This window comes from Ranitomeya imitator, chromosome 5 (assembly GCF_032444005.1).
Source record: "Ranitomeya imitator isolate aRanImi1 chromosome 5, aRanImi1.pri, whole genome shotgun sequence".
Classification (NCBI taxonomy): Eukaryota; Metazoa; Chordata; class Amphibia; order Anura; family Dendrobatidae; genus Ranitomeya; species Ranitomeya imitator.
In genome coordinates, this window is record NC_091286.1 from 343,909,457 (window position 1) to 343,921,849 (window position 12,393).

Here is a 12,393-nt window from a genome sequence, read left to right on the forward strand (position 1 = left end):
AGTATAAACCCTACAGAATACATTTATAATCCTTAATAAATACTAAAGACAGCAGCACAAATGGAAAAATAATAAGGCACAGTGTCCACAGAATGTCAACCATGATAATTAAATAGTGCTTGAACGATAATAATTGTTAGTACAATAAACCTCATTTCAAGGCAGAAACATTAGTGTCCAACATTTATTACATATTTGAAACTGAAATAGCTGTTGCAAAAAAAACAATTTTTATAAAACATTAAGCTTAAAATTAATAGGGGTGCCCAAACTTTTTCATATAACTGTATATCATGTAGGATATATAATATATCTATAGAGGAGGACGATTGCTGCAAAAAGCCATAACTTCAGTTCCATATGGTATACGATAACAACGCTGTCAAACTTCATATAATGTACAGACCACATTCATGGCACTAAAATTGGGATAAAACAAGCAAAGTTAAAATCACAAACCACAATATATAGCAGAATGTATGTGGAAGCACAACTAAAAAATGCACAGCAGCTGGGAGACTTACAAAAAAGGCGCAAAAGAAAGGCCTTCATTAAGGCCGAATGGTTGAACGGTATGGAGTTGCCAAATCCATCTCGTCTCCAGCCTACCCAATCTCTTGGACAGCCCACTGCCTCTGATATTAATTTTTAGGGCATCAATACCCTTGACCCTAAGGCCAGTACTGTCACAATTGTGTAGTTCTTTAAAATGGCGAGGTAGTGAAGGTGCAAGATCTGAGGAACAAATGGAGGAGAAAGAGGTAATGGGCGAGCAACTAATGAAGTGGATAATCCTCCCATCTCTGTTCGTTGTTGGCAGGAGGGGACGGAGGAAACGAGCATCAGTGTTACCCAGCCACCACCACAGCATGGGTTTGGACCTCATGGTAGAGCCTGACATATGAGTGCCTTCTTGCTGCAACATAATCCCCGTATAGTTATGATTACAAATAGTGCTGACCACTGGGTTGCCACTTTTGCCAGATGCTTCCCGCCCTGGAAAGGGACCCGCGAATGCTGGTGTATCAAAACATGCTTTTATACAACCTTAAGAGAGCTTCTCCCCAAGACAGCAGTGAAGCACACAGTCCACATCGCAGCTCTACACTTCCAGCCTATGGCACATCAACTCGTCAATGCCAAAACATTAGCAGCAGTGGTGTAAGTGGAAGAAACAATCACCCCTCTGTACCAGTCTGTCATTGTTAGTTTGCTTACTGTAAGTGATATCTGTAATTTGCATGTAACCCCTTCTCATGTACAGCACCATGGTCTTTTTTTAGACCAGCTCATGCACCAGCACAACCGCAAGTCTTACACGTGGTGAACGAATAGAGAGGATGGTGCAGAATCATCTAGAATTGAATATCAATACCATCAGGGAGGGTTTGGACTCTTTCACATTTTGATCTTCCAAAATTGATGAGTGGCCTGAGCTCGCCTCACATGCCTTGGAGGTTTTTGTTGTGCCCGGCAGCCAGCATTCTCTCAGGGCAGTCTCACACGTCCAGATAATTCCGGTACCGGAAAAATCGGTACCGGAATTATCTATGTCCGTGTGCTGGTGCGTTTCTGTGGCACATCAGTGCGGCACACGTGTGCCGCCCGTGTTTCCACTGGGTACCACACGCACCGTGCAGGAGACAGCGCTAAAGTTTAGCGCTGTCCCCTGCATCTGTTGCTGAAGCCGCGACTCATATCTTCCCTGCAGCAGCATTTGCTGTAGAGAAGATATGATTAATCGCGTTTAAAATAAAAATCCATGACCCCACCCCCCTCCCACCTCCTGTGCGCCCCCCCGCTGTTCTTAAAATACTCACCCGGCTCCGTCGCTGGCTGGCGCTGCTTCTTGTCCTGGCCGCACCTTCTACTGTATGAGCGGTCACGTGGGGCCGCTCATTTACAGTAATGAATATGCGGCTCCACCCCTATGGGAGGTGGAGCTGCATATTCATGATTGTAATGGGCGGCCCCACGTGACCGTACATAAAGTAGAAGGTGCGGCCAGGACAGGAAGCTGCGCCAGCCAGCGAGGGAGCCGGGTGAGTATTTTAAGAACAGCAGGGGGGTGGGCACATGGATCTTTATTTTAAACACGATTCAGATCTTCTCTACAGCAAACGCTGCTGCAGGGAAGATTTGAATCGCGGCTTCAGCACCAGTGGGGGGGATAGTGCTTACAGTAGCGCTGTCTCCTGCACTGCACACGGACAACGTCCGTGTGCGGTATGTGTTTTACACGGACCCATTGACTTTAATGGGTCTGTGTAATCCGTGCGCTCCCACGAACACTGACATGTCTCCGGGTTTGGCACACGGAGACACGGTCTGCAAAAAATCAATGACATCTGCACATATGCATTGATTTAACTGTGTCTACGTGTGTCAGTGGCTCCGGTACGTGAGGAAACTGTCACCTCACGTACCAGAGCCAGTGACGTGTGAAACCGGCCTCAGATTGTGTCTTTATTGCTGCTGGTAGTATCCTGAGTGATAAGCGCAGCCGGGTGTCATCTGAAAGTGTAGACCGCTTAACTTTCAGCAAGATGAACAAGTCATGGATCTCCAAGGACTTTTACATCCCATTCACAGATTGTAAAGACTAATGCAGCATACAAAAAAAGGAAATATCTCCTAATGTCGCGCAACTGTACTATGTGATATCTTTAGTGTGACTTCTGTACCTGCTGTTGCTGCAGATAGTGGCACAACACAAATTTGTGAAAATGTGAACAGTAATGGTTGGTCTACATCTGCTGGGTTGGCTGTAGTAGACCTGTTGGTCCCTATTATACTATTTTTACTGTGGTGAAATTGATGCACTTTGTTGGTGTCTGCCACAAATTTTTGAAAATGTGTAAACTCCTGGTTGGGTCCTTCATGCGTGTTGCCTGTAGCAGTAGGCCTCCAAGACCATCAGGCCTCCACTTCCTTTGGAGTCAACTACCCGTGTTACTACTATCCTTAGATTTTTCTGACCATGGTAGTCTACGAAACTGATATTTGTGGCACCTGAGTGTGGCTCAACATGAAAGCAAGTTGAGCTGTTCTATGTGGTATCAGGGTCCCGGCAAATATTGTAAATTCGGCGATTCTAATCTGAACCGAACATTGAAATATTTGCTCATCTCTGGTCACTATACCCAGCAAAGACCAGCGATGTCATCTCAGTGGACTGCTCTACTCTCCTGCACTACTGAGTATAGTGACATAGTTCTGTTGCCACACTTACTACTATTCAGAAGCCAACAACAGAGCCGGTGCTGTGCGCAGGGAGGTGGGCAGCGTGGGAGGAACTGCGCAGTGGGGGATGGTGCGGCCCCTGACACGAGTGTCACTGACTCTTTGTTTCAGGGAGGGGGCAGGGGCTACTGCAGCGACCACAACCTCTGCCACCTGATGACACTTGAGTATCCCAGCATGCACTGGTGATACTCAAATTAATGTCATCAAAACGCAAATAGAAAAAAAATACACTAGCTGTCCATGTAGATAAAGAACGGTAGGCAATTCTTAAAGCAAGTGTATTACAAAATAGCTTAGAATTACGGGACTAAATAGATGGGGAGCTAGGGGCAAAATTACTTTGCCTTTGGACAGCCCTTTTAAATGTGTTATATATGCAGGTGCTAACTGTGGGATCTGTATCGGTCTACAGAATGGGGGTCCAATAATCTCCACTTTCCTTTTCGGACTGATGCCCCAGCTGCAGTGACAGGAGTGATGGCCACACAAATGCGGCACTCTCCATTCCCTGCTATGGGAATACCAATGCAGCCGAGCTCTTAGTCTGTTCCTTGTGGGTTTGTCTGTATCTTCTACTTATGTTATATTTGTGTTGCAGCAAGTTGGTATCGATAAGGGCGACATCCCTGATCTTACCCAGGTGAGCAGCCTTTACTATGAAAGCTAATGTGATGCTTCGGAATTAGCTACCAATTTTTATGCTTGTTTTATTTTTATACCATTTCAAATGCTTAACAGGGTTTTCTGCAGGTCATAATTTTAAGTAGGTACTTTCTAATTTGCCTAGTCTCCGATATGCAAACTAGGGCCAATTTAATCCAAAGTTGTGTGTTTTAGAGGGCTGGTAATGGACAGAAGCATATGAATTGCTCAGACTTCATATCATTTAAATTAGAACAAATTGTATGGAGAAGGAATTCTGTTTTTCATTATTACTTCATAGTAGACAACCTTCATTTTTAACCATATTTTTTTTCCTTTAAGGATGGTATCGTCGATGAGCCGGTAATTTAGGCACTAATTTTAGACTTAATAACTTTGCTTTCAGCGTGTCTTTGTTCACCTTTTACTTCTTGGCAAGATCATAACTCCTGCTTTACCTTCTATATCTTCAGATAGTATCAGAACCTTCTGTCATAAGCGCAATTACACAAAATGACAATTCACGTATCAAAGCTCTGTTCCCACGAGCATAATTCCAATAAATTCTTGACTGTCTTGGTAAAGGTGCCATACGCATAGTAGGGTTGATGACCATGAATAATATAAACCGTAACGAATATTCAGAAAGTGAAATGTAGCAGCAAACAATTGTTTTAGCTGAAATTGTTTAAACCATCACCATTTTTTTTTTAATTTTTTTTTTTTTAAATTTAAGACAATATTTTAAGTTTTTGTTTTTTTTCGAATTGGTCTTGTGTCCACTAGTAAGTGACTGTATTGGGTCACGTTTCTGCTCCATGAAGTCCAAAACTCACTGGATGTAACCCTAACCTGTATTGCTGCTTTGAACAACTTTTAAAGGGAATCCGTCAACAGGTTTTTGCTATATAATCTGACAGCAGCATGATATGGGGATATCGACTCTGATTCCAATGATTTATCACAACTGCTGCACCCAGTAAACTAAGGGATACAATTAGTTTTCTCTGCTGCAGTTGAAGCAGAGCTCAGAATGCTGAGCCCCACGCACACTTTTGAGTGTCTGCTTTCTGTGTAACGTGTATATTGACAAAGCTGCTAATCAGTGGAGGGTGGCAAGGTTGGACCAGAATGTATGAGATTCATAGTCCTCTGATGTTAAACGCCTGATGATAAAACACAGCCCAGTAAATAACACATCACTGGAATCTGGGTCTCTGCTATGTAATCAGATCAACGTGATGTAGGGACAAAAGCCTGCTGACAGATTCCCATTTATGTGGAATTTGGTATGATTGTTCAACCATCAATCTACTTCTGTTACCAGTGTATGGCCATCTTTATGTATTCCATATAGTGTATGTTACATGCTGAAGACTGCCGAGTTCTAAGGACATTTTTGCTAGCTGCATAACAGAAGACATTCGTAGAAGCTTTTAGGACGCCGAAATTGTAGTGCGAAACAGTTATGTGAGCTGATCTAATGGTTACTCTTAGTATTCTAGGCTAAGCAGTGTGTAATTGTGAAGCCTCCTTAACACTAGGATTACTGGTATAGTCATTTTGACTACTTACTTGCATTAGTTCTAGTCAGGGTTCACGAGTCCAGTAGTCCTAGTGTTAAGGCTGGGGCAATACGGCAACTTTGGCTGTGACACTAGTCTCGTGGCCTAAGATCGCTTGGTGTCATTGCCAGATTGCAGTACCATACAAGTGAATAGGGTCGCATTGCAAACCTCAGGGTACTGCAGTTGGAGTTCCCATTTACTTGTTTTGCTCTGTGATACAGCAGCACCTAGCAATCAATCTGTGTCTCGGCCATAGTTTCCATACAGGTATCTCCTCAGTTTAAAGGTCTTAAAGATCCACACATTCCCATCCATTCTTATGTAATGCAGCATTGCTGTGTGCAAACCTGACCTCAGACCGCACTCCGGTAGAAAGAAAGCTGACACTGCTCTTTTTCTCCCATATGGATTTTGGGTACATATATATATATATATATATATATATATATATATATATATATATATATATATATATATATATATATATATATATATATATATATATATATATATATATATTTTATTTTTTTTTTAATTAATTTAGGTAATTCGTGTGTTTAGTTTTCTCCAGTTTTAAAATTCAATTACTTTTAGAAATTTAATTGACTTTTTACGCCAAGAACTGTCCTTTTTTTCCTCCTAATGCTTGATTGCATGCTACAACTTTTAGTAGGTTCACCTACACTACTAGTGGTTCCTCTTTGATGTCTTCAGTGGCTTTTACTTTGTGTGTCCCCTTGATCACTCTGTTTTCAAAGAGGCTATATCTTTACTCACATTGTGTATTAAATCTGAAAAATTTGCTTTTTGACAGTGAATGTCACTATTTGTTTCATAGGCACCAAGCAGCCTTATGGAAACCCTAGAACAACATTTGAATACATTGGAAGGGAAGAAAGGCAACAAGTTTGTATCAAAGTCTTTTTTTAATCTCAAAATGTTAATATTGTCTAGCCCCCATCCCCCTACTATTGCTTTCAACAAAATATCATACCCACATACTACATCTGTGCTCCATCACATGGCTGTATTCTGGATTGTTGTTATATACACTGCTCAAAAAAATAAAGGGAACACTTAGGCTATGTGCACACGTCAGGATTTTCTGCAGAATTTTCCTGAACAAAAGCGGACTTTTCTGCAGGAAATCTGCATGCGTTTTTCTTGCGTTTTTCTTGCGTTTTTCTTGCGTTTTTCTTGCGTTTTTCTTGCGTTTTTCTTGCGTTTTTCTTGCGTTTTTCTTGCGTTTTTTTCTGGAGCTTCCCAATGCATTAAATGGCAGCAAAAACCTGAAAAATCCGCAAAATTAACCCCTTTACCGCCAAGGGTGGTTTGCACGTCAATGACCAGGCCAATTTTTACAATTCTGACCACTGTCCCTTTATGAGATTATAACTCCGAAACGCTTCAACGGATCCTGGTGATTCTGACATTGTTTTCTCGTGACATATTGTACTTCATGATAGTGGTAAAATTTATTTGATAGTACCTGCGTTTATTTGTGAAAAAAACGGAAATTTGGCGAAAATTTTGAAAATTTCGCAATTTTCAAACTTTGAATTTTAATGCAATTAAATCACAGAGATATGTCACACAAAATACTTAATAAGTAACATTTCCCACATGTCTCCTTTACATCAGCATAATTTTGGAACCAATTTTTTTTTTTTGTTAGGGAGTTATAAGGGTTAAAAGTTGACCAGCAATTTCTCATTTTTACAACACCATTTTTTTTTAGGGACCACGTCTCATTTGAAGTCATTTTGAGGGGTCTATATGATAGAAAATGCCCAAGTGTGACACCATTCTAAAAACTGCACCCCTCAAGGTGCTCAAAACCATATTCAAGAAGTTTATTAACCCTTCAGGTGTTTAATAGGAATTTTTGGAATGTTTAAATAAAAATGAACATTTAACTTTTTTACACAAAAAATTTACTTCAGCTCCAATTTGTTTTATTTTACCAAGGGTAACAGGAGAAAATGGACCCCAAAAGTTGTTGTTCAATTTGTCCTGAGTACGCTGATACCCCATATGTGGCAGTAAACCACTGTTTGGGCGTATGGGAGAGCTCGGAAGGGAAGGAGCGCCATTTGACTTTTCAATGCAAAATTGACAGAAATTGAGATGGGACGCCATGTTGCGTTTGGAGAGCCACTGATGTGCCTAAACATTGAAACCCCCCACAAGTGACACCATTTTGGAAAGTAGACCCCCTAAGGAACTTATCTGGATGTGTGGTGAGCACTTTGACCCACCAAGGGCTTCACAGAAGTTTATAATGCAGAGCCATAAAAATAAAACAAAATTTTTTCCCCACAAAAAATTATATTTTAGCCCCCAGTTTTGTATTTTTCCAAGGTTAGCAGGAGAAATTGGACCCTAAATGTTGTTGTCCAATTTGTCCTGAGTACGCTGATACCCGATATGTGGGGGGGAACCACCGTTTGGGCGCATGGGAGGGCTCGGAAGGGAAGGAGCATCATTTGGAATGCAGACTTAGATGGATTGGTCTGCAGGCGTCACATTGCGTTTGCAGAGCCCCTAATGTACCTAAACAGTAGAAACCCCCCACAAGTGACCCCATATTGGAAACTAGACCCCTCAATGAACTTATCTAGATGTGTTGTGAGAACTTTGAACCCCCAAGTGTTTCACTACAGTTTATAACGCAGAGCCGTGAAAATAAAAAATCTTTTTGTTTTCCCACAAAAATTATTTTTTAGCCCCCAGTTTTGTATTTTCCCAAGGGTAACAGGAGAAATTGGTCCACAAAAGTTGTTGTCCAATTTGTCCTGAGTACGCTGATACCCCATATGTGAGGGTAAACCCCTGTTTGGGCACACAGGAGAGCTCGGAAGGGAAGGAGCACTGTTTTACTTTTTCAACGCAGAATTGGCTGGAATTGAGATCGTACGCCATGTCGTGTTTGGAGAGCCCCTGATGTGCCGAAACAGTGGAAACCCCCCAATTATAACTGAAACCCTAATCTAAATACACCCCTAACCCTAATTCCAACGGTAACCCTAACCACACCTCTAACCCTGACACACCCCTAACCCTAATCCCAACCCTATTCCCAACCGTAAATGTAATCTAAACCCTAACTGTAACTTTAGCCCCAACCCTAACTGTAGCCCCAACCCTAGCCCTAACCCTAGCCCTAACCCTAGCCCTAACCCTAGCCCTAGCCCTAACCCTAGCCCTAATGGGAAAATGGAAATAAATACATTTTTTTTTATTTTTCCCTAACTAAGGGGGTGATGAAGGGGGGTTTGATTTACTTTTATAGCGAGTTTTTTAGCGGATTTTTATGATTGGCAGCCGTCACACACTGAAAGACCCTTTTTATTGCAAAAAATATTTTTTGCAATACCACATTTTGAAGAGCTATAATTTTTCCATATTTTGGTCCACAGAGTCATGTGAGGTCTTGTTTTTTGCGGGACGAGTTGACGTTTTTATTGAAAACATTTTCGGGCACGTGACATTTTTTGATCGCTTTTTATTCCGATTTTTGTGAGGAAGAATGACCAAAAACCAGCTATTCATGAATTTCTATTGGGGGAGGCGTTTATACCGTTCCGCGTTTGGTAAAATTGATAAATCAGTTTTATTCTTCGGGTCAGTACGATTACAGCGACACCTCATTTATATCATTTTTTTATGGTTTGGCGCTTTTATACGATAAAAACTATTTTACAGAAAAAATAATTATTTTTGCATCGCTTTATTCTCAGGACTATAACTTTTTTATTTTTTCGCTGATGATGCTGTGTGGCGGCTCGTTTTTTGCGGGACAAGATGACGCTTTCAGCGGTACCATGGTTATTTATATCTGTCCTTTTGATCGTGTGTTATTCCACTTTTTGTTCGGCGGTATAATAAAGCGTTGTTTTTTGCCTCGTTTTTTTTTTTTTTTTCTTACGGTGTTTACTGAAGGGGTTAACTAGTGGGACAGTTTTATAGGTCGGGTCGTTACGGACGCGGCGATACTAAATATGTGTACTTTTATTGGTTTTTTTTTTTTTATTTAGATGAAGAAATGTATTTATGGGAATAATTTTTTTTTTTTTTTCATTATTTTGGAATATTTTTTTTTATTTTTTTTTACACATTTGGAAAATTTTTTTTTAACTTTTTTACTTTGTCCCAGGGGGGGACATCACAGATCAGTGATCTGACAGTGTGCACAGCACTCTGTCAGATCACTGATCTGACATGCAGCGCTGCAGCCTTCACAGTGCCTGCTCTGAGCAGGCTCTGTGAAGCCACCTCCCTCCCTGCAGGACCCGGATCCGCGGCCATCTTGGATCCGGGGCTGGAGGGAGCAGGGAGGGAGGTGAGACCCTCGCAGCAACGCGATCACATCGCGTTGCTCCGGGGGTCTCAGGGAAGCCCGCAGGGAGCCCCCTCCCTGCGCGGTGCTTCCCTGCACCGCCGGCACATCGCGATCATCTTTGATCGCGGTGTGCCAGGGGTTAATGTGCCGGGGGCGGTCCGTGACCGCTCCTGGCACATAGTGCCGGATGTCAGCTGCGATAAGCAGCTGACACTTGGCCGCGCTCCCCCCGTGAGCGCGGCCGATCGGCTATGACGTACTTTCCCATCCAGGGTCAGATAAGCCCAGGGCACCTCGACGGGATAGTACGTCTAAGGTCACAGAGGGGTTAATGATCATGCTGTGTTTTTTGCCGTGATGCTGTTTTTTTTCGCGGAAAAAACGCATCATGTTCACAAAAATTGCAGAATGCATTAAAAATTATGGGATGCTTATGTATGCCTTTAAGCTGAAAACTGTCTAAAAAAAAAAAAACAAAAACAAAAAAAAAAAAAAAAAACGAAAAATCCTGAACGTGTGCACATAGCCTTAAACAGAATATAACTCCAAGTGAATCAAATTTCTGTGAAATCAAACTGTCCACTTAGGAAGCAACACTGATTGACAATGAATTTCACGTGCTGTTGTGCAAATGGAATAGACAACAGATGGAAATTATTGGCAATTATCAAGACACACTCAATAAAGGAGTGGTTCTGCAGGTGGGGACCACAGACGACATCTCCGTACCAATGCTTTCTGGCTGATGTTTTGGTCACTTTTGAATGTTGATTGTGCTTTCACACTCATGGTAGCATGAGATAGACTCTGCAACCCACACAAGTGGCGGATCAGGTAGTGTAGCTCAACCCTCAGACCCCTTGTGAGACCATATGCTGGTGCGGTTGGCCCTGGGTTCCTCCTAATGCAGGACAATGCCAGACCTCATGTGGCTAGAGTGTGTCAGCAGTTCCTGAAAGATGAAGGCATTGAAGCTATGGACTGGCACGCCCGTTCCCCAGACCTGAATCCGATTGAACACATCTGGGACATCATGTATCGCACCATCCACCAACGTCACATTGCACCACAGACTGTCCAGGAGTTGGTGGATGCTTTAGTCAAGGTCTGGGTAGAGATCCCTCAGGAGACCATCCGCCACCTCATCAAGAGCATGCCCAGGCGTTGTAGGGAGATCATACAGGCACATGGAGGCCACACACACTACTGAGCATCATTTCCTTGTCTTGAGGCATTTCCACTGAAGTTGGATCAGCCTGTAACTTCATTTTCCACTTTGATTTTGAGCATCATTCCAACTCCAGACCTTCTTGGGATATTAGTTGTGATTTACGTTGATAATTTTTAGTTTTTATTATTCTCAACTCATTCCACTATGTAATGAATAAAGATTTACAACTGGAATATTTCGTTCAGTGATATCTAGGATGTGGGATTTTAGTGTTCCCTTTATTTTTTGAGCAGTGTGTATATTGTCCATATAGTTCCTTTTGTGTGCCTTTTTGTAATTTTCCTACCAATTTTCCATGGTTTTCTTGTGTACATAAGCCCTTAGTGTGTATGACAGTGCTCAAGAGACGTTGTGGATGACGCATGTAGTCATTTAGTCCTCCATGCTCCCATACTGCTCTCCTGTATTGCTACTAGGAGGATACCGTACATGTGAGTGACCAGTGATTCGTCATGTAACAATTTCCATGTCAGAGAATGGCTTGTAAGGACATCATTACTACTAAAGGCAAAACTGCTTACATGAGGCCTATATTAACCCTTTCCCTGCCAGGGACATATGACCTACATCCTTGCAGGGTGGCTCTACAGTAGCCAAGGACAAATGAGAAACATTCTGGCCTTTAATGGGTGGATCACTCCTACAGATGCGTTCCAGTGCTCATTTTGAAGCTGATGTTCTTTGTTTCAAAATGAGACCAAAATCGCCACCGTAGTCTCGATCCATCCTGAAATTTCAGGGAATAAAGTTTAAGCTGCATATGTGTGCAGCAGGCATTCCCATCTCTCACTTTAAGGCCTCATTCAGTTTTTTGTGTTTTTTAATGTACCCTCAAAAATGGTACTGGGGCTCAAATACTTTGATTACTAATATTTCCAAAATGGAGAGGCGAAAATTAAAATCTTTTATTCCGCTCTTTGAAATTTTCAGTTTTTGCCATGAAGTTCACATTTAATTGTGTTTTTGATTTATTTATTTTTTCTCCTTCCCTTCTGTACTTCACCTTGTGCCCAAAAGTCAAGACTACTTGCTATGCATAGGTTTTATCCTTTTTTGCAACTTTTAACTGCTTCAGACTTCAAAACCCGAAAAATGGTTAAAAGACGTGACTGGTCTGTTATCCTGGATGAAAATATGTTTTTATATGTACGATTTGAAAAAAAAAAAACACAGCAAGCCACTGCAAATGACATCCAAAAGCAGATTTAGAATAAGACACTTCAGGGAAATCACCTCCCACCCATGCGTCTTCCGTTTTCATAACGATGCGGATACGAAAAGACGCCCTTTGCATATACAGTGGGGAAAATTGAGTATTTGATACAATGACGATTTTCCAAGTTCTCCCACCTCACAAAGAATGG

The 12,393-nt window shown here is 41.8% G+C and overlaps 1 protein-coding gene across 2 annotated transcripts in view; it reads left to right on the forward strand.

Moving 5' to 3' along the window:
* SNAP91 (synaptosome associated protein 91) overlaps window positions 1–12,393 on the forward strand; it is a 182,533-nt gene that overhangs the window by 108,415 nt on the left and 61,725 nt on the right. The window contains exons 9-11 of one of the 2 annotated variants that reach the window (XM_069726429.1): window positions 3,845–3,886; window positions 4,231–4,251; window positions 6,295–6,362. In XM_069726429.1, coding sequence (XP_069582530.1) covers window positions 3,845–3,886; window positions 4,231–4,251; window positions 6,295–6,362 — 131 coding nt within the window. The remainder of the gene's footprint in view (window positions 1–3,844; window positions 3,887–4,230; window positions 4,252–6,294; window positions 6,363–12,393) is intronic. The other variant, XM_069726428.1, reaches the window with a different exon arrangement.